Genomic DNA, 24,470 nt, shown 5'->3' on the forward strand with positions numbered 1-24,470 from the left:
AAGAATTTTTCCTCCACTGACCTAGGACAGAAAAGATGAAGTACAGCACCAGAACAGATACTACACTGTGATCTTGTCCAGAGGGCTTGATTACATGATGTTGTTTAGAAGCATGTCTCCTGTAATAATTTTAACTTTCTCCTCTCCAAAATCGAAAGCGTGGTGAAACAATTCATTTTCTCTTTCTATTTTTTATTTTTTCTGTTTTGTTTATTTTTCTCTCATATAGTCATAAATCGACCTTCTCTGAATTGTAAACATTAAGATTTTACAATCTTCTTTTCTATTTTACCCTGTGCAATTCACAATTTCTGCTCTTACTATATAAACATTTCGATCATTTGTATGGAACACAAAAATGTAGATCAACTCCATCTGCAATGTGCATATATGCACACTTTTTCATTCAAATATGCGTCTTTTCTTTAGCAAAATACCTTCCTAGAATGATAATTTGTCTGTTGTATCTTACTTCATCTTCGTTATCCTATTTTTTGCTTATTGCTCGGGGAATTCAAAATTCTGCCACTTTTTATTAACCATAATATATCGTGAGAAGATATCAGTAAGATACCAACAAGGTTATTCAACGTAACCCGGGTTGCGTAATTACGTCACATGCGCCCAATCCTTTTTTCTCTTAATTTTAAACAATTACTTTTGCTATTGGCTTTCTTAAGAAAATTATGTAAGTAACTAATAAAAATCCCTACATTTAAAGCATGGATAAAAATATAAACAAATTCTATTATAGTAGAATAGCATTTAAGGTGCCTCTTCAAATTAGATTTTAGAGAAAAGAAATAAATCATGAAGGTCCAAAAAATTGATTCAGAAATTAAAGTGGGGGATCATTGGCGTATATTATTTTAGCATCAAATTATCGATAATTCCCGAACAATTTAAGAATTTTAAAGGCAGTAATTTTTTGTGATGGGGGAGAAATTCTGAGTGCTACATGTTGTGGTTGTATTTTTATTTTGGGGCGATCCGTATATTTTGACGACCTTACCTGTATAAGTAATCGTTGGTGTTTATCTACAAATTACCAAAGTAACTTGTTTAAACTATGGGCAGTTTTTAAACCATATTCCTTCTCTATATCGATTTATTACAACCTGATGGGCGGATAAGACGGATGGCATTATAGTAAAGGAAAAGTCATGCCAGATCGTAAACTTTGCCGTTACAGCATACCAGAGAGTGAAGAGTTTATCATCTAACTGTGTTTTTAAATATTAAAAAGAAAAAAATATTGAAATATAAAAAAAAAAACACTTTTATTCGTCGAGAATACTTTCCGATTTTAGGCGATTCGATTACCATATATATATATATATATATATATATATATCGCTTATTCCTAACTTTACCCCTCTTTACACACACACATGCCTTTTTTAAAAGCAGTTTTACGCTTGTTTGCTGTTTTTTTGGTTTTGCTGATTTATTGAAGAAGTTTAACATCGTTTTTTTTTATATTTACACATTTCGCTTAGTCCTTATTTTACCCCTCCCTTTACACGCACACCTCAAAACAACTGAGCAACATTCTGCGTGACTACTCGGTTTTTACTTCCGGTAGTTTTTTAGTCGATACACCACGATTTCATGACTGTAATCGATAAGTGAAAAAAACATACTCTATTTTTTTATTATTTAAATTCATTTCCCACTTGTTTTTAATTTAAAACAAATTGTTCGCCAGAAGGTGCATTCTCAGTTGAAACATAATAGTCAACAAACATTAAAAAAACCATCTTCATCGTCAAAACATAATTGCCAGCACACCATTTTAAAAACAAAAATTTACCGTTGTTTCTATATAAAAAAGTATGAACTTTTTATTATTAAAAAAATATTTTTTTTTTGTGAAAGTACCGTTTTTTTTTCGAAGAAAATTCACAGTACATATGCATTTTTGTAACGTGCTGAAAAAATATCTTTTTACTTTTTATTTGTTTTTGTAGCCAATCTTACCATGCATAGGGAAGGGTGTTTTGTAACTATTCTGTGCTAAAAACTAACAGTGTATTATTAAAAATAAACAATTTATTATTTACAATCTATTATTACAAAAAAACATAAAATTTAAAAAATATATATATATGTGACAGTTGAATTTAAAAAAAACAATGTGATAACTCTCCGATTGTTAGATGAAAGTACAGTTTATTTTGGCGATGAAACAAAAGTGAAAGTACAGTTTTTTTCCCAGAAATGTTTATATGAGGTTATTTTGAAAGCCATTCTTAACATGGGGAGGATGTTTTGCAACTATTCTGTGATTACACCTTACAGTTTCAGAAGAAAAAAAAAACAAATATATCTTGAAAGTTTAATTTAACCTGAAAAAAGACTATTTAAAAATAGCGTTGTATGAAATTTTGCACCAACCTGGTTTACTTTTACAGTAGATATTGGCAGCTCCTACCGTGATATTTTTATAGCCCCCCCCCCCGTCTAAATTCAAGTTTCACGATTTTTTTTTTGTACGGTGGAAGCACAGAATACTTATAAAACCACCTTCAGCTCCTCATTAAGAATGGTTTTCAAAATAATAACGTTATTATTTCAGCACGGCATACATAAGTACCCAAAATTTCATTTATAGTGGAAAATGTTTGTAATTTTTTAATAGAATAAAACATTTAATGAGTTTAAAACTTCATGTGGCGTTATATTTTTTTAATTTGTTAAACAACATGGTTAATTTAAATTAAATTTTAATCACATGATCACATTTTCAATAATTATGTGATTATATTTTACCTATTTAAAGTTGTTAAAAAATGTAAACAAACTTTTGCTGATACCGGTGTCCCCCTTTAAGAGTCCCTTTTAGTAATTACCAGGTTTGAGGATATTTGTACAACTAAATTGCAAATCTGCCTTCTGTGTTTCCAACTAACAATTTATTTAAAAAAAAACAAAAGTTAAATTTTCACATGAGGTCCACCTCCAATATTTTTAACATAGGTAGGTTGGGGTTGTTTATTCCGAAAGCCGTTCTTAACATGAGGAGAAAGGTGGTATTTATTCCAATAGCCATTTTTAACATGGGGAGGTTAGGGGCGTTTATTCATGGCCGACAGTGAATTATAGTGCATAGTACAGGTCTTTATATATCGAAAAATCCTTGCCTCTGCAAATTTTAAATGGGATTTTCTTATTCAGCATAGTGGAAAACTTTTAAAAGTAGTCATTTTAAAGAAAATAGTGGAGGTGGACCTAATGTAAAAAAAAAAGAATACCAAAAAAAAAAAAAAAGATATCGTGAAATTTACATTTAACATGAAAAAAAAAACTATTTTAAAATAGCGCGGTACAAAAATTAAAAATAGACAGAAAAATACACCCTTCGAATTTGTACTTGCACAAAGATTTGAAAAAATTGTCACCAAAAACAAATATATCACAAGTAAATGTTTTCACAGGCAAGATAAGTAACTTTTCTACCAAACTGGATAATTGTTAGTGTTTTATTGGGTTTATATTTGTGTACACATAGATTCGAAAAAGTTGTCAAAAAGAAAATGTATAACAAATATTATCAAAGGGAGGATAGTTACTTTTCTATCAAACTCGACAATATTTTAGTGTTTTTATTTAATATAAAATGTTTATTCGGCTCGAAAAGCACAGCATTTACCGTTATATTTGAAAATTACAAATGGCGCGAGATTCTGTGTTAACCACGTTAAGTTAAGGAAAATGAGTTAAAATTAAAAAAACATATCAGTGAGTTCCTAACAGTATTTTATATAGTTTTTTTAGATTTATCTCAGTTTCCTAAACTTAATGTGGTTAACACAGTCTGCTCACATTTGAATTTTTAAAATATACTGTATGTTTTAGAACCGATTACACATTTTACATTACATAAAAACACTCAAATCTTATCCAGTTGGGAAACAGGCAAACGGAAGAGAGTTCCACATGCGTGCACTTCTAAGAAAGAAGCTTTGTTCATGGAATCTACGTTTTGATTTAGGCACAGATAAAGAATGGGGAAAATTATTGACAGTGGTTTCAGCTAGACGGGTGTTTTTCGTGAAAGATTGGCGAGGGGGGCCAGAGATTGGAGCTCAGACGAGCACTTGCCATGGAAATTACGATAAAACAAAGACAGGCTCGCAACGTCTCTTCTGTGAGAGAGAGGTTGTAGGGAAGAGAAAAGGGCATCCCCCACTAAGCTACGAAGTCCATTTTGTACTCTGTCCAGGCAGGATAGGCCGTTTGTAGCAGCTCCTGCCCAGATGTGGCAGCTGTACTCCATCCTTGGACGTACTTTACTTTTATATAGAAAGAGAATTGCATTAGCAATGAGATATCTGCTGGAGCGGTAGAAGAATCCCACCATTTTTCCAACGACCTTGGCAACAGACTTGATGTACGTGTTCCATTTCAGGTCAGGAGCAAAGGTCAATTCCAGAAGCTTGTTAAAACATTACGCCTACCCTAGACGAGAGCCATCCATTTCAATTGATGCCAGATGGGGATCAGAGCGTTGATGATGTAAATGTAGGAGTTTGGTTTTAGATGCATTAAAATTAACCAGTCACCTCTTCCCCACCCCCGCTGTACCACGCGCTCAAGATCGTTTTTGTGCAAATTCTTTAGCAAAAGGTTACCGAAAGAGGTAGAGAGTACTGGAGATCTGGGGGAACTTGTTGTCACTAAGACTTCAGTGAACACCACAAGTTATTCGCAAAGAGCAATTTTTGATGACTAGCCTGGGTGCCCCGCGTTGCCCGGGTGTTTGGAGGTGTGTGTTGAGATAAAATAAATGAAAGTGGTAGTAGGCATTAAGGCTCGAACCCATATCGCGAAGGAACAAAATAACTTTAAAAAAAAACCTAAAGTATTTGCCATTGCGTCCGCAACCAAACCGGAAGTGGCGATTAAATTAAGGAATGGTAATGGAAAAGAGGGGATGACTTTCGAAAATATCGGCAAAAAAGCGACCCCTCCTTGTAGAAAGTGCCCATTAGAGGGTGAAAGAGTTAATTATTTAGTGGAACTCTCTTCTGTTTGCCCGTTTTCCACCTGACTACAACCTGGATGTCTTCAAGTCCGACATAAACAAATTACTGATGAACCGTCCCCTTAAGTAAGACACTTTATCAAATCAATACTAACGATTACTACGATATTATCCCATTGATTACAGTACCCGCAATAACTCTTATCCCTGAGTGGCTGCCGGGCCTTGATCAGTGGTGATTACCTTGTAAAAAAAAAATATTAATAATAATTAGTACTAAGATATAAACATGTATGTCACGCAAATCCGCGAATATTGCATATTTTAAACAACGCTATATAAATAAAAAGAAACATTATATAATTTTAAGGAAACTGAAGCAACAAATTATTTTTTTTTAAACTGTTTATTTTTATATAAAATTGTTCCTTGCGTTTCCTTGGCACATTTAAAAAAGAACTTTAATTGTGGATCGTGTAAAATTTGTATTTATAGTTTGAATTAAGTTTGTTCACAATATATATGTTGATGTTTATTTTTTCCGTAGGGTACCATGGACGTAACAGTGTTGATATGCTGAAAGTTGACTACATTTGTGATTGCTTTTATGAAATCATGCACGATTACATGAGGTACTTCCACTGGAAAAATGGACGCTTCAGGGTAAGTCAACTGCATTAACACACACACACACACACGCACGCGCACACACGCACACACACACACACACACATATATATATATATATATATATATATATATATATATATATATATATATGAGCAAACAGTTAATAAAATATGTTAAAAAGCACTTTGAAATGAGTTAAAACATATTTAATCTGAAAAGAAAACACTAGATAAATGGATAGTCCTTAATCCGCGGAGTTTCGAAGAAATACTTTCCTTGGATTTTACTTGTACAAATGGAAATTCTTTTAAGTTTCTTGAAGTTTTACATTTGGATTTTACCGTCACTGGATTTTTTATCTTCTACCAGACTATCCATTCGTGTGTAATCACATTTTTCTTTACCATATTCCCTCTGCTTCACTTTTTTTTTGTTTTCAAGTAAGATCTTTGACTTACTTGTTGTTTCATCAAATACTTCTGCATGCAAAATCCGATCCCGCATTTTGCTCATTCCTACCTTCTGATGAGAAGGAAAGTATTTCTTCGAAACTCCAGGGATTAAGGACTAGTCATTTATCTAGTGTTTCCTTTTCAGATTTAATATGTTTTTAACTCATTTCAAAGTGTTTTTTAACATATTTTATTTTTATTTTTTTTAGCTTAGTTTAGTTTCGTATTTACAAACATGTATAACTGTTTATAATTTGTTGATACTATTTTCATAAGTGTACCTATTTACTATGCCTCCCCACGGGACAGAGTTAGACACCAGGGTCGTTTTTTAACGTGGAGAAAAGGTACAAAAATAAAAATTGTCTCAGTCGTAAAGGATTTCTCCTCCACCGAAAGAGAACAAGAAAATGAAGTGCAGCATCTGAAGAACAGATGGTATTTATTTGCTCCCCCACCGAGCAAATTAGGCACAAGGCCGATTTTTAATGTGAGGAGTGAAGGGAGGGGGAAGGGAAAAAGGGGACCAGCTCCCGAGAGGTGGGAAATGGGAGCTGGTTAAAGGTCAGGCATGTGGGGTTGCCCCCACATCTGGTCTTTGCTAGTCATAGCTAGTCATAGCTAGTCATAGCTTGCAGTATCTGCCGGAACAGATGGTATTTATTTGCTCCCCCACCGAGCAAATTAGGCACAAGGCAATTTTTAATGTGAGAAGTGAAGGGAGGGGGAAGGGAAAAAGGGGACCAGCTCCCGAGAGGTGGGAAATGGGAGCTGGTTAATGGTCAGGCATGTGGGGTTGCCCCCACATCTGGTCTTTGCTAGTCCTAGCTAGTCATAGCTTGCAGTATCTGCCGGAACAGATGGTATTTATTTGCTCCCCCACCGAGCAAATTAGGCACAAGGCCAATTTTTAATGTGAGGAGTGAAGAGAGGGGGAAGGGAAAGGGGGGACCAGCTCCCGAGAGGTGGGAAATGGGAGCTGGTTAAAGGTCAGGCATGTGGGGTTGCCCCCACATCTGGTCTTTGCTAGTCATAGCTAGTCATAGCTTGCAGTATCTGCCGGAACAGATGGTATTTATTTGCTCCCCCACCGAGCAAATTAGGCACAAGGCCAATTTTTAGTGTGAGGAGTTAAGGGAGGGGGAAGGGAAAACGGGGACCAGCTCCCGAGAGGTGGGAAATGGGAGCTGGTTAAAGGTCAGGCATGTGGGGTTGCCCCCACATCTGGTCTTTGCTAGTCATAGCTAGTCCTAGCTAGTCATAGCTTGCAGTATCTACCGGAACAGATGCTACACTTTGATCTTGTCCCGAAGGCCAAGAAAGCTATTTTCATAAGTGTAACTACACAACTTAGAATGAATAAATTTACTAATTATTAAATCGATCATTTCGGTAGAAGATTCATCAATTAATTACAAATTTTAGCACGAATAGTTGGGTTTAATGACTTTGTTTGATAAGAATTCAATATGGCGTAATGGAAAAATATAAAGGTATCTGGAGCGTCTCTTCTAATTTTCGGATTTTTACCATGTCAAATCACATTTCAATTCATTTGGACGGATTGATTGTTGCTATTCCTTCTGGTGAGGCATAATAGATTCACTGATTGATATAATAATTAAGTGATTGATTTTGCGCTATGAAACAGATATTGTCAAGAATTGTCTAAGTAAACTGAACCAAAGGAATAAATTATAAGATGGTCAACATCATGAATTTTGGAATATAACTTTTATCATTTATTCTCTATATTGCTCTGTAATTACATTGAGCTTCTTAAATAAGGATTGATATATAATAAGAAAATACATTTCTACAGAAATATACATACATACATATATATAAGCGAAAATGTGTGTGTATGTATGTATGTTCGCTTTTTGTGTATATTGAAAAGGGCTTTTTTCCGAGGCCTTCTCGGCGAGGGGTTCGCTCCTTCTTAAAACTTTTTTAAATCACGTCTAAATGATAATATCTACGACTTAACAATGGGGGTCGCGTGTGTATTTAATTATCCGACTTTTCCAGCTCGCCGCGTCTTCGATAAGCGAATGATGGAGCGGAGAAAACAGTAACTGTCTTGCAGCGCAAACATTACGCCATTTCCTCGCACCTGTATATTTCACTTTCAAATCCTTGGCTTAACACGATTATCAATTCCTCTCCCCTCATGGTCGAGGTGATTAGGTGGCTGGCTTTTTCCCCCTTTTGTTTCCACCTTCGCGTCCAGGCTTCGGGGTTCAATCCTACCTTCCTACTAAAACTTTTTTTTCGCTTACACCTCCAAACACCTGGCCAACTTTTTTTAACACACACACACACACCTCCAAACACCCGGGCAATGCCAGGCACTCCCGCTAGTATATATATATATAAAAGAGTAAATGGTATTTTGCTTGAAGCATTGCTCCTAAACAATATATGAAATTTTAATGCGAGAAAACCGGGAAAGAGGAAGTAAAAAGAAAATAAACAAATAGACAGGCATTGTCGTGTAACACTAACAATAGAGCAATGTCTAATTATTTATTCATTTAACTATACAGACATCATCCAACCAGTTTGCCTGCGAGTCCGGGGTAGCTTTAAAGTCCGTCGGTGGTATAAGTAGACACTTCTCTACCTTTGTAGCAACAAGACCATATCTTTTAGGCACAGGCAAAATGCCGATGCTCAAAATGTATTAAACATTTTGATCCTCCTCCCTTTACTTTAAAATTCACCAAAAATCAGAAAATTGACCAATTTCAATTAAATTGTCAGTATTAATCTAGGATTCCTAGCACGGATGAAATCCGGAATATTCTGTGTACCTTAATCGCCATGAATAATTTATAATTTACTATATATATATAATGAGTGAGACCCTACGTTGCACGCGATTGAATGAATATCAATCAATGTTCTGCAATTACAATAAATTTATTATCATCGAAATTTGTAAGCTAAAGCGATTGATTTCCTGCTCTAGTCAGAGACCCACCACTGTAGACCGGCAGGAAGGTCAAATAATTCCCGAAATGACTTTCTTTCAATACATTGTAGCCTACATTGCACTGTAGAGAATATACCGTAGTTGCTCAAATTTAAGAGTTCTTTTGCTTGCATTAAATATTAAAATACAAATGTCAAATATTAGAGTTCAGTTGAGCTCTGAACAGAAACGTTTCTTTTAAATGCGCCCAAATCTAATCAAAGATCTTTCAGTAGATTTTTGAAGGAAGGTCCTTCTGCGTATGCAATCGTAGAATTTTTCAAATGCGCTTGAAAGTCTCGTCTTTTTTTTTTTAAATCAGACTGTCCCTTTTTTACCGGATTTTATCATAATCAATAATCGATACTTATCAGAAGCATTCCAATAGAAAACAGGTCTCGTATTATTTAGATTCTTTGAAATACTCTTCTCATCTTGAGCGTGATTTTCACAAGGTTTCTGTCGATGTAACGTCTGACCTTCTTTGGGTGCATATTGTCGAACTCGGAAATTTGGGCAGAACCCTTTATTTACTTAGGGTGGGTAGTTTGCTTTTGTTCCGCCAGTCATCACTTAATCCAAAGTAATACGCAATTGTATTTTTCGGTTGCTCACAATAAGTATTAAACCTTAGCCTTCAGGTGAATATTATTGTACAATCGCTTTTTCCAAGTTGTCTAATCATTGCACCACGGGTCCTTGCAGATTTTTAACCTATTTCTTGTTCTTCTTATAAATATCACTATTTTTATTATTATTATTATTATTATTATTATTATTATTATTATTATTATAATTATTATACGTCTCTTCAAGGATAAGATGAAAATGTTCCTAATAGAAGATCATATTTGTATGAGGCCCTACTAAACGCACTACTGAAACCAAGTTTTTTCTCCCCCTCAATGAAAAGAAAGTATTCTTTAAGTAGGGTCTAGAAAAATAAAAATAACCGTCAGAATCACCAGAAGCGCTACTAAAAACAGTAAATATGGTTACAAATATGATTATATTTATATGTTGTATATTTAAATTTAAACAATTTTTTATCTCAATGGAATTAAATTACATTTATTTGTAAGGAAAAGACGTTACAATAATTTAAAACAAGAGACATTGTTTACTTTGTATATGCTTTAAATAGGAGTGGTTTTTAATATCAGACTAAAGACAGGGCGGCAACGAAATATAGAAGAAGAAGAATTTATAAACTGGAAATCTCAAATCGGATAGACGGTTAAAACGCCCAAGCAAGCAAGCAGATCTGAGTTTTATAATTATAGAGATACTAGCAGGACCTGTTAAATGGCGTTACCCGGTGGAAGCATGCCACTCTCGTAAAAAAAAACTGAGCTACGGTTGTTGGCGGTCGCCAATCCCCGACGTCCTAATGTTAAGACCGGCTTTCAGAATAGACACCCCAACCTTCTCATGTTAAAAATTCGTATGAACTGGACGCGTTCTATCTTGCTGTAGTAAGAACGGCTTTCAAAATAGACACTCCATGTTATCACGGGAGATTGTCAAAGTATTTGCTCCAAATTTAACCTTGGTATTCTTGTCCGCATACCCACCCGCAAAGACTATAAAATAGAAAAGGTAGTTTCGTGCGGAGAAAAGTAGACTTTTTATTGCGCGTGTGTAGAACAGTGAATAACAGTGCATGATATCTCGAAACCTAATTGTCTCCCATAAATTTAAAAGAGATTGGCTTAGTTAGTATAGTCTAAAACCGTTAGTAAAAGTGCTTCACCCCGTTAATAATGGTGTCATGGAAATATAGTTATTATGTTTTTATATGAACCCGGTTTTATCTGGGAACGGTAGGATGACTTTTGATTTAGAGGGGAAAATACGAACGATTTCGTCCATAAATCCTGGTGATTGTGAAGATGTCGCTTGTAGAAAGTAATATTTTATTATAACGAATACATGTATATGTAACGGCGTTCAAAAGTCACATAAGATAGTGGACAATAGTTTGGACATAATAAATTTGTATGTGGACTCTGTTATTGAAAACCTACAGTAATTTGGTCAGGAGGGAAATTTCTGCAACATTTCATCATTTCATAATTTACTAGGTAGCTTACTGTATATATATATATATATATATATATATATATATATATATATATATATATAGTTCAAAAGTTTCTGTGAATTCAAAGACTTACTTTTTTCTTTTTTATAACTTATGCTTCTTTTCTCCTGGATTTTTTTCATTACAGCTGTTTCGTTAGTGGGAAGGCAATTTTACGATATGTCTCCATAAATATATCCTGTCACCACCAACTTCTTCGGATGATTTTTCCATTTGATGTTAACCACAAAAAGTTGATATTTTATATGATAAACATGGTATTTAGGGAAAAGACACTCCGACGCCACGCTGCTACATGTAAGCCATATTAGGCCTTAATTCCTATTATTCCAATTCCTATTGTAGCTTTTTATTTGAACTGAATATCATAAAAATTGGTCGGTCATCTCAACATATGTGTATGAATAACAATTTTCAAGACTCCACAACAATTTAAATGCTTGCAAAAGAAGTCTGAAAACTTCTTTAAGGATCCATGTATATATATATATATATATATATATATATATATATATATATATATATATATATATACTAGCTAAAGTACCTGTTGCTGGCTGGGTTCAAAAACAGCCTACAGAAAATGGACTCTGATTTATGAAAGTATTATAGGTTATGAAAAGGAAGGGTTGTAAAGAGATAACCTCGAATTTGAGGATATCAAAACCAAAGCAAAATATGATGAACGTAAAAATAAAATAGATACCCCAATAATTTATGTTAACATACCTGTTCATACTGAACCACTTATCACAATATTCTGTGGATCTATATTAAAAAACCTTGTTAAACTTTGTGACATATTTCCATTCTATGTAGGTCAGGGACGAACGGACACCCATAATTGTATTATACCATATTTCTTCAAACTGAAACATAATTACCAAAGTATACTTACGCAGATGGATATGAAAAGTCTTTATTAAAGTGTGTGCCTATTTATATTCTATGGAGGCCACGCGCGAACGCAGACCCCACAGTTTTATTATACCATCCCTATTTAAGTCAAAACATACTTATCAAAATATTATTAGGTACAACTATATGAAAAACACTTTTAAACGTTTTTTTTTTTTAATTTTTAAATTTTTATTTCCATACTTTGTGGACCAGGCACATATGCAGACTCCACAATTTAAATGAATCATCATTATGCAAGATCAACCAGTCCTGTGTCTCGAGACATCTGCTATCATTATATGTGATCAGTTTTCTATAATAGTCAATCATATAGGATCCTATTCGTGACCAGGCACACACACAGACGTTCAGCTTTATATTATATTATATATATATATATATACATACATATACATATATATATATATATATATATATATATATATATATATATATATATATATATATAAATGTTTGGATGTACAAAATTTATAAATAGATTAAAATATGTCCGGGTATTTATCGAGGGCTTTTTCGGCTATCGATAGTATACAAAATACTATTGGTGTAGTTAAGAAGCACTACTGTCGAATTCGGATGTGCCAAAATTTAGAAGAAAAAAAAAACGATTAAAAGAAATTATCTGTAAATACGGCGTTTAAAAGCGACTAAAACTTGGCATAACGAGGGTGACAAAAAAGGAGGTCAAAGTTTCTAAAAAAGAAATAATGCTTTTGGTGTCTCCTAGAGAATGTTTTCGAACCGCAACAGAGACGGACTCCAAAATCTTTAAATGGTGTTAAAAGTTCAACCTTGATATATGGTGTAACCATACTCTCCCGCAAAGGCTCTCAACCCAAAAAAATTGCAGTGTCGTGCAGAGAGAATTACACTTTTTTATTGCATGAATACCGTACATAATGCATATCATAATATCTCGAAAATTACTTGTTTTTGCCAAGGTTAAAATAGATTGTCTTATTCAGCATAGTCTTAAACCTATGGGTGTCGTCAGTTTAAAGTAAATATTGTAGTTGATTGTAAGATAAAAATGTACACAAAAAAAGTTAATGGCTGAGCAGTGTGGAAAAAGACTCAACTATAGTATAAATAAAACCCAATATGGAACAAAGAAACATATTTGTAGGCAATGTAATAAAGGAGAATTTTGTACTTCAGCGGCGTAAATCATTTGACAAACAAACGAAGTAAAAAAAAACTGGCATAAATGAAGCCAAATACAAACTGAATGAAAAGTAATGAAAACGATAATTTATCTGAACGTAATTCTGGCTCAGACCGTGGAAATGATTTTATATATAAGAAATAGGTTTTATGATTTCGACTTTTATTTTATTTTATTTATTTATTTATTTATTTATTTATTTATTTTTTGCTTGATCGTCCCAATCTAGGCTCCATGCCAGTTTGATGTCGGGAGCTACTGCAATTCTCTATTAATACGAGATTCGGCCTACATTCTACAATGTACAGTTTTTTTTCTTTTTTTAACGTTAATCTCATCGATAACAAATTTAACTTTCAAATAAGAGAAAAAGTAAAATTGTAAGAAAAAACTTCTTTATGACATTTACCGTCGGAGATCAGTTTTCAATCTTTCCAAACTCTACAACAAATGTCTTAATGAAGCTTGCTTTCCGGGCTGTTGGAAAACTGCTTCTGTTGTATCAGTATTCAAGAATTCTGGCGAAAGGACAGACCCATCAAATTATCGCCCCATTAGCCTCCTCCCACTTTTTGCCAAAATATTTGAGACCATAATTAACCATGCTCTAGTCCATCATCTTACAGATGCTAAACTACTGACTGACAAACAATATGGATTTAGACAAGCCCGTTCCACAGCAGACATCCTCACCGTGATCTCTGAACGTATATACCAATCACTGGACAAAGCGGGGGAAGGCAGAGCGGTAGCTCTAGATATATCTAAGGCTTTTGACAGGGTATGGCATGAGGGTCTCCTCAGTAAAATCAGATCATACGGTATCACTGGTAGAATACTTAACATAATTAAATCCTTCTTAGATAAGAGAAAAATCCAGGTAGTCCTCGACAGTCGCACATCTAAACAATATGATATAAATGCGGGAGTGCCCCAGGGTTCTATCCTTGGACCTCTATTGTTCCTGATATTCATAAATGACCTCCCCGACAACATTGCCTCTGAGATGGGTATATATGCTGATGACACTACACTCTATGGCACACACGACAGGAAGACGAATGAACACATTTCTAAAGAAATGGCAGAAACACTAGAGGAAGACCTCCAATCTGTAGTGGAATGGGGACAAAAGTGGTTGGTCGCGTTCAATGCTGCCAAGACTACACTAGTTTCATTCAATAATTACAAGAAACCCTCTCTACCACCAATAGCAATGGCCAACGACTCTTTATCTGAGAGTCCATCTTTCAAACTCCTTGGCCTAACGTTCACAGGAAACATGAGTTGGAACAATTACATTGAAGGCATTGCCAGGGCCGCTGAAAGAAAGGTAGGCTCTCTCTACCGTGCTAGAAAACTACTAACACCCGAAAGTATCCTGTACCTCTATAAGGCCACCATTCGCCCATGTATGGAGTATTGCTGCCACATCTGGGATGGTGCATCTGCTACTAGTCTCTCGCTCCTTGACAAGGTTCAAAAGAAAGTCGCAAATCTGATAGGCCCTGAACTGGCATCTAAGCTTCAGCCTCTGTCCCATCGACGAAATGTTGCATCCCTCTGCCTGTTCTACAAGTATTTTAGTGATGAATGCTCTGATGAACTGCAATCACTTGTGCCCCCACGACGCGAGCACCCTCGACAAACCCGACAGGCTACTAGATCCCACCCCCACACTGTAGAGGTCCCTAGATGTAAAAGATCTTTTTACTCTAATAGTTTCTTCCCCAGAACCGCAAGACTCTGGAATTCCATTCCAGGTCCCTGCTTCCTCAACAGTACTGACGTGCAGAAGTTCAAGTGTAACGTGAACCGACACCTTGCTGCCCAAATCCCTACATAGTACCCCAGTAGTTGTTGCCCCTGATAGTAGCCCCCTACACCAAAGTGGCAATTTGCCTTGTTTGGGGTGAAAATGTAATAAAAAAAAAAAATTTAAAAAAAAAAAAATTGAAAATGTATTTTTTTACCATCAATGAGAAAAATATTGTCGCAATATTTTTATTGGCGATTTTCACAAAAGACCTGTTGAATTTAATAGAACGTCAATGAGAAAATAATGTTATTCCGGATAATGTATAATGGCATATGTAACTTTTAAGTAAATATTATGGTCAATTTTTGTGAACATCGGTCTGTAAAATAATGTAAACGTGACGATACTAAAGTGTAAATGATTTAAAAAGATAGTCACTATTAACATTGGTTACTTTGAGACCGGATGTGATCGAAAGGAAGCTGCGACATTTTTTAAATGTATGAATGTATAAATAATGTTAATCTAAATTTTTTTTTTACAAAGGCATCACCACAATATCAAGGCCCAGAGGCCACTCAAGGATAAGGGTTAAAGAGTGTACAGTAGAAATTGGTCAATATAGTAATCATTAGTAATGAAAATTTGGTAAATTTGATAACTTATATGGAACGGCTCATCAAGAACTTATTTACTTTAGACTTGAACACAACCATATTGTAGTCAGCCGGAAAGCAGGAAAAAGGAAGACAATTCCACAGGCGTGCAGTTCTAAGAAAGAAGCTTTGTTCATGGAATCTATGTTTAGGTTTAGGCACAGATAAAGAGTGGGGGAAATTATTGATAGTGTTTACAGCTAGACGAGTGTTTCTTGTGAAAGTTTGGCGAGGGGGGACCAAAGATTGAAGCTCAGTTGAACACTTTCCATGAAAATAACGATACACCAGAGACAAACTCGCAACATCTCTTCTGTGAGATAGATGTTGCAAGGAGGAGAAAAGGACGTCTCCTACGAGGCTACGAAGTCTATTTTGAACTCTATCAAGGCAGGACAAGTCCTTTCTACCAGCTCCTGCCCAGATGTGGCAACAGTATTCCATCCTTGGACGTACCTGGCTCTTATATAGATAGAGAATAGCATCAGCAGTGAGATATCTACCGGATCGATAGAAAGATCCCACCATTTTTCCAGCGGCCTTGGCAATATATTTGATATACGTGTTCCATTTAAGATCAAGAGTAATGGTCAAGCCCAGAAGCTTGTCAAAACTTGAGGCCTCCTGAAGACGAGAGCCATTCATTTCAATTGATGACAAATGTGGATTAGAATGTTGATGATGTAAAGAGAGAAGCTTGGTTTTAGATGCATTAAAAGTAACCAGCCACTCTTTTCCCCATTGTACTACAACCTCAAGATCAGAGGAGAGAGAATTGGAGAGAACTTGGTCGTTTACTGTCTTAGATGTGGTACCATAAATGGTAGTGTCGTCAGCATAAATGTCTACAAATGATGTAAGGATATGATTTGGAAGATCATTAATGTAGATCAGGAAAAGAGTTGGGCCCAGGATGGATCCCTGAGGGACACCGGCATTAATACTGTGGGCTTCTGATTTTTGCCCCTCAACTACTACTCTTATGAATCTATCAGAAAGAAATGATTTAATAATTGAGAAGACTTTTCCAGCTATACCATAGCTAGCGATCTTATGAAGTAAACCTTTATGCCATACCCTATCAAAGGCTTTAGATATGTCAAGAGCAATTGCCCTAGAAAGATTGCCACAGTCGAGAGATTTGCTAATCCTATGCGATATAACTGTAAGGACATCTGCTGTAGATCTAGCAGAACGGAAACCATATTGAGTGTCACTAAGAAGGTTATTTTTGTTGAGATGGTTGATTACTTCTGTATTTAACACAGATTCTAGCATGACGCACAGGAGACTTATTGGCCTGTACTGAGAGGGGGATGAGCGATCACCTGAATTCTTAAATACAGGGCATACTGATGAGATTTTCCAGGGAGATGGGAAACTATTCTCCTTAAGACAACGTTTAAACAGTTTTGTAAGTATGGGCGCTAGTTCAGGTTGAAGTTGTTTGAGTACTATAATTGGAATACCATCAGGGCCAGTTGCTTTACTCGAATCAAGGTTTTTGATTAGCTTCGCAACATCACGTACAGATATACGTATATCACATAGCGTGTTTTCTGATACAGGAGGAAATATTGGGGGTTGGCAGTCTTGGTCGCAAAGGGTAGAATTAGCTGCATAGTTCTTGACAAAGAGTTTGGCTTTGTCTGATGCTGACGAGATTACCTCAGGTCCATTGATAATAGTTGGGATGGAGCACACGCTTCTGTTCAGGATTCTGTTTGCTATTTGCCAAAACTGGTGGGAACCAAGCCGCTGCTCAGCCACTTTGGACTTAACAGATTGAGCATACAACTCTCTTGCGTTCCTTATTACTTTCTTACAATGGTTGCTGGCAGTCCTGAAAACGGCTTTAGTTTCCATACATCTATTACGTTTGAAGCAGTGGAAAAATTGATTTCTGTGCGCAATGGCAGCAGCACATTCTGGAGGGAACCATGGCTGGCTGTTAGGTTTTTGCTGAAACTTTTTAGAGGGTATGAAATGGTCAATACCTACAATTAACCATTCAGTCAGGTCTAATACTATAGAGGACACATCCTTTTTAAACATGGAATGCAGAGGTAGATCAGATATAAATGTACGGAAGCTATCCCAGTCAGCCTTAGTGTATCGATATACTGTACGATGAAGAGGTACGTCTGGGGACTTATTACATTTCATTTTTATCTTAATTGATACAACAGAGTGGTTGGAAGATCCAAGAGGCGACAGAACAGAAACTGAACATAGTTCAGGGCAAGTTGTGAGAAAAAGGTCTAGTAGGCTCGCATACTGGCCGACATTTTCGGGCACACGGGTAGGTTCCTGAACAATCTGAGTGAGGTCATAGGCAATGGAGAAATCATGACAGAACCTCCCCTCATCATCGGTCTTGTTTGAGTGGGTCAACCATTCGACGTTGTGAACATTGAAGTCTCCACATACGTGAATGTTAGCTGAAGGATAAGTAGAAAGGACTTGGTCAATTTTCTCAGATATGCTTTGAAAGATAGTAACTCCGCTGTTGTGGGGGCGATAGAGAGTAAATATAAATGCAGTAGTGTGAGCTAAAGCAACCCGGAAGCACATATAGGGTAAGTTAGGATCTTCCCTGGAGATGTCCCTCCCACATGGAAAGCTATCTTTAATATAGGCACATATTCCATGCCCATGGCGATCTTGGGGGTCAGATTTAGAAGTTAAGTTAGAGTATCCTGTAATTGCAAACTCATCTAGGGAAATAGCCTGTCCAATGCCAGTTTCACTTAAAAATAAAAGGTCTGGTTTAGTCTCCTGTAATTGGGTTTCAACCTCTGGAAGGTTAGAACGAAGACCCCTGATGTTGGAGAATGGAGACATGGTAGTAGGGGTCTACGTTGGAAGTTGGAGAACCGGGTTTAATCGTGTATTTTTTCTTGAAACTTGTCATGATGAAATTTTGGAATTTGTGGACTAGGTCGTCAGATTTACTTAGAGCAGGACAGAGAGGGAAAACTAAGAGAGAAAAAGAAACGAAGAATTTATTTTTTTTATTTTTTTTTATTTTTTTTTGTAGCACATGATTAGGTAAAGCCGTAATAATTACCCACTAGTATGGCATCGAGAGGCTCCACCAGAAGCTAGTGCATGGTCCAGATTCCATTCACCAAATGGCAATACAGCAGCCCCAGTACTTTGCACCTGCTTATAGGACAGCCTCCTTAGTGGTTAATCCAAGGTTCGGGTCCCTGACTATCAGGCGGATAACGTCAGCCCAGACAAAACGTTTACCTCCAGCACCCTTACTAGTGACATGGCTACAAGGATAGACATAGAAACAGAAAATTTCCGCCATCTCAGCCAACTGTTCGCGCAAAATACTGCCAACCTAGAAAACAGCTTTTTCTTCTCCCTTTGTCAGAAAAATCACTCATTAAAAAATGAGGACTGAGGGACAAATAAGAAGAAGCGAGAGTAACAGGAGCTGCCGATAACGCATCCACAATGCGTTTTCTACTCTCCATTAAAAAAAAAACTATTAAGTATTGTACTTAATAAAAGTCCAACAGACGTGTTTAAGGGAAAGTATGGTGATAGATTCCCCTCTCACGAACTAAAAATGAGTACAATTAGGTAATCTATTTTTTCAATCAACTCGGTAGATAAATAAACATTTATGGACGAGAAAAAAAAAGCTAGCATTTAATACAACAGATATACATAAATTAAATACTGAAATAAAATGTAGTTATTAATATTTGAATCTAAAAATAAAAAGTGCGAATTAGTAGAGAAAATCACTTATCACAACAACGCTTCCGTCTCCAAACTGCAAACTAGTGAAGAATTTAACTTTTAATAGCGTTCAGAAGATTTTTTTTTAAATTAACCGTTAAGAGAAAGCGTGATTTTATTCTGTAACTTTAACTAGTCACGTTTCAAGAAACTTATGATATAAAAGAAAAGCAGATGGGGGGTTCTTCCGAAGTTAGTTGGTGACGTTATAAGTAATTGCGAGATAAGATGGGAGCCAGAAATTAGGGGTGGGGGACTAAAAATGATAATATAATGGATTGATTATACAATATTTAAGATCAACTTGGTAGATAAACATTTATGGACGAGAAAAAAAAAGCTAGCATTTAATACAACAGAAATACATAAATTAAATACTGAAATAAAATGTAGTTATTAATATTTGAATATAAAAATAAAAAGTGCGAATTAGTAGAGAAAATCACTTATCACAACAATGCTTCCGTCTCCAAACTGCCAACTAGTGAAGAATTTAACTTTTAATAGCGTTCAGAAGATTTTTTTTTTTAATTTTACCGTTAAGAGAAAGCGTGATTTTATTCTGTAACTTTAACTGCGTAATCTCATGTGTAACTTTTAAGTATATGTTATGGTTATTTTGGGAGGAGAAAACCAGTCGGTAAAATAAAGGAAAAGCGACGTTAGTAAAGTGTGAATGATTTAAAATAATACATGCCCATTGATCGGCCATATTGAAAAAGGGCTGCAGTGTTCGTTTTTTGTATGTTTCTGTAAAAATCCGGAATAATAGAATGTCATTCTCGCAGCCAATGAGAATAGGCTGGAATGTTTTTCAATTAGGGAAGTGCAATTTTAGGTGTAGGTGTCTGAGTGTTTAATCCAGTTAATAAAGGTGTCAGGTCAATATAGGTATAATTGTTATATATATACTCGGTCTTTACTGGAAGAATGGGGGGACATTCCAGGTAGAAGAGAAATCCAAACTACTTCGTCTATAGATCTTGGCAAATGTGATGATCTCGCTCGTAGGAAGCAAGATAGGATTTCATTATAATGAATAAATGTGTCTTTAACGGCGTTTAAGAGTTACATAGGCACAGTAAATTTGTATGTGGCATCTGTTATTGCTAACCTAGCGTAATTTCGTCTAGAGGGAAATGTCTAAAATCAAATTATTATATATAGGAACTTATACAGGGTAGAACAATAAAAGTGTCGCCCTAAAACACTACAGCTTTATTCTAAAGCATGAGTCTCTTTCGACTTGTCGGCAGGCGTAGAGCTATGTTGTCACACTCACGGTCTGCCAGCGGCCATCTGATGGCACAAGGAACCACCACACTCTTCAGCACCACGAGGTACACTTTCGTGTTGACTGTAAAACCGACTTCGAAAATGTGAGGTGGCATGATGTGGCCCTCACTTGAAACCACACCAAAGACTATTACCGTTGGCTATCCGATGCGTTGAACTGTGCCTTCATAAGTTGAACAGTGCGGTGCTAGCAATGGTCCTGTTCTCATAACTTGGATCGCGAAAGAATGTGAGTTGTACAGCGGCGCATCTCCGATCGCGCTAATTGTACATTGTGCCGCTTTTAGACATGACAAAAATCTCCTATTGCTTTGAGATTGGTACGTAACTGGCCAACTAGAAGATGATCTGAAACAAAATAAACGGAAATGGAATTATGTTGTCCTTTTTAGTGCTACAATGTGATCGTTCCACCCGATACATTAAAGCATGGAAAAGAAAATACACGTGTGTGTGTGTGTGTGTGTGTGTGTGTGTGTGTGTGTGTGTGTGTGTGTGTGTGTGTGTGTGTGTGTGTGTGTGTGTGTGTGTAGACATGGCAGCCATTTAGTGTTTTCCTCTGATGATAATATGCGAGAGAAGCTGCTTACACCTGTCTTGGGTTTGTGTCTGTACGGTATTGAAACCCTTTTAACAAAAATTCTACCCAAAGTGATTCATATGAATTACATGGCGGAACTTACCCGCACTGCAACTTTATTCGGACTTGGATCATTCAGACCACCTCGGTATCCACCTTACCACAACAAACTCACAAATTCCATCTGAAATAAAATTTTAATGTCCTCACAAGAAACAATATTGTATTGAATTAAAATATATATTTTCCTCTTCTTTCAGTCCCAGTATAACCTCTTATGCAGCGACCCCGTGGGGAAATTGATCAAGAAAAGCACAGAGGACGATTCTAAACATGTTGATGTAAGTACTTTCTAATTTTCGTTTTTTTTTTTATTAGTTGAAATTTTGTATATGTCTGGCTTATTTCCTCTATTTACTGCTCATATCAGGTACTAGAAATTTTAATAACTTCTCTTAGACTTGGATACTTGTCCCTATTAAGTATGCATATCGCCCACCATAATATAGGTATTATTCTCCCAACATTTAGGAGTGTACAAACGCAGTGTAGAGAAACGCGTGACTTACTTGACTAGCACGTGTGCATAAGTCAAAGAATCGAGCGTGGAACGAAATGAAAGAGAAAGAAAGGAAAAACTAACATGGCGAGACAGTTTGTTTTATGGTGAATGATCGCGTGATTGTGAATGTTTATTCAAACGTGACTGGTCTATAAAAGCGGACATTAGGCGAGATTGAGACGAGTTGAGAGAAGGCGTCTTACTTACGCAGACGTGTGAAAGTCAGCTGAAAATATCGATAGGTTTGAAAGTCGGAAGTTTTGACAACAATGTCGAATGTACCCGAGAAAGTGGTGATTTGAAGTGCAGAATAAATAACATTTCAGTTGTTTGTATACACACACACACGCACACACACACACACACACACACACACACACGCGTATATAGAGAACGTAAATGCTTATTAGAAAAACATTGAATGCCTATTGAAAAAAAAAAACTTGAATGCCTACTAGACATTATACTCGAGTGTCTAAGGTCTGTCCGTGCCAGAGTTTGTCAGGGTAATCTGGTATAGGCATACATTCTCCTACAAGTGAACCCTAAATACATATTTAAAATAACATAGTATTCACTGCCCAAATAAGATCACCTCGTTATGGCTAACGAACACAAGCTTTTACAAGGAATGGTACATCTTCTCCAAGTGATTTTACCTCAAGTAAAAGCAGGAAGTATAATACTCCACTAGACTATATGCACTCTTGTCCTGGAATCCAGTAAGATCAAGGGACCAGAATAAAGATATACAATAACATATTTACCTCGTCCATTGCAGATAGGAAAATTAATGTTCTTTCTTAACTGAGCATTTGAGAGGAAAGGAGAATTTTACTGACATGTTCGAATATCTATATATCTGATACATAGATTTAATGTCAGCTGCAGGAAACAATCCTTTGATTTCTGAGAACTTCGATAGGAACCGGAAGTCAACTAAATAATACAATTTTGTATATGGTCGCGTTCAATATATATATATATGTAATATCTTATTAAATATCTATGCATTTAAACTTATAGTCTACGCATATAAAGTTTTAATACGGACACTACATATATATATATAACCCTAACCCTAACCTCCCCGACAACATTGCCTCTGAGATGGGTATATATGCTGATGACACTACACTCTATGGCAGGCACGACAGGAAGACGAATGAACACATTTCTAAAGAAATGGCAGAAACACTAGAGGAAGACCTCCAATCTGTAGTGGAATGGGGACAAAAGTGGTTGGTCGCGTTCAATGCTGCCAAGACTACACTAGTTTCATTCAATAATTACAAGAACCCCTCTCTACCACCCATAGCAATGGCCAACGACTCTTTATCTGAGAGTCCATCTTTCAAACTCCTTGGCCTAACGTTCACAGGAAACGTGAGTTGAAACAATTACATTGAAGGCATTGCCAGGGCCGCTGCAAGAAAGGTGGGCTCTCTCTACCGTGCTAGAAAACTACTAACACCCGAAAGTATCCTGTACCTCTATAAGGCCGCCATTCGCCCATGTATGGAGTATTGCTGCCACATCTGGGCTGGTGCATCTGCTACTAGTCTCTCGCTCCTTGACAAGGTTCAAAAGAGAGTCGCAAACCTGATAGGCCGTGAACTGGCATCTAAGCTTCAGCCTCTGTCCCATCGACGAAATGTTGCATCCCTCTGCCTTTTCTACAAGTATTTTAGTGGTGAATGCTCTGACGAATTGCAATCACTTGTGCCCCCACGACGTGAGCACCCTCGACAAACCCGACAGGCAGCTAAATCCCACCCCCACACAGTAGAGATCTCTAGATGCAAAAGATCCTTCTACTCCAGTAGTTTCTTCCCCAGAACCGCTAGACTCTGGAATTCCATTCCAGGTCCCTGCTTCCCCAACAGTACTGACGTGCAGAAGTTCAAGTGTAACGTGAACCGACACCTTGCTGCCCAAATCCCTACATAGTACCTCAGTAGTTGTTGCCCCTGACAGTAGCCCCCTACACCAAAGTGGCAATTTGCCTTGTTTGGGGTGAAAATGTAATTAAAAAAAATATGCCTTCTGTATACGTATGAGATATCAATGTCCTCCCGTCATCTAATCGAGTTAATTTCATATAATATAAAGAACAGATAAAAATTTTGGCAATCTTACGTTTTCAGTGGGAAGTATTAAATAGAGGGGGTACTAAATTTGTTTTTACATGGTAGTCACCACTTATCAAGGCCTGGAAGCCACTCAGCGATAAGAGTTATTGTGTGTACAGTAATCAATGGGATAGTATCGTAGTAATCATTAGTATTGAAGATTTGATAAAGTGTCTTACTTAAGGGGGTGATTCATCAGGAATTTGTTTCTGTTGGACCTGAAAACATCCAAGTTGTAGTCAGGTGGGAAGCAGGCAAACGGAAAAGAGTTCCACAGGCGTGCAGTTCTAAGAAAGAACTTTGTTCTTGGAATCTAATTTTTGATTTTGACATAGATAAAGAATGGGGAAAATTATTGACAGTGGTTTCAACCAGACGGGTGTTTATCGTGAAAGATTGGCGAGGGGAGGCCAGAAGTTAAAGCTCAGACGAGCATTTGCCACCTAAGTAACGATAAAACAAAGAAAGGCTCGCAACGTCTCTTCTGTGA

The 24,470-nt window shown here is 36.4% G+C and overlaps 1 protein-coding gene across 1 annotated transcript in view; it reads left to right on the forward strand.

Moving 5' to 3' along the window:
• Positions 1–24,470, forward strand: part of LOC145265287 (S-crystallin SL20-1-like) — a 63,017-nt gene that overhangs the window by 21,283 nt on the left and 17,264 nt on the right. The window contains exon 3 of the mRNA XM_080121065.1: positions 5,535–5,650. Within this exon, the coding sequence (XP_079977191.1) occupies positions 5,535–5,650 (116 nt within the window). The remainder of the gene's footprint in view (positions 1–5,534; positions 5,651–24,470) is intronic.

This window comes from Euprymna scolopes, chromosome 40 (assembly GCF_053919585.1).
Source record: "Euprymna scolopes isolate OS-2025 chromosome 40, ASM5391958v1, whole genome shotgun sequence".
NCBI lineage: Eukaryota > Metazoa > Mollusca > Cephalopoda > Sepiida > Sepiolidae > Euprymna > Euprymna scolopes.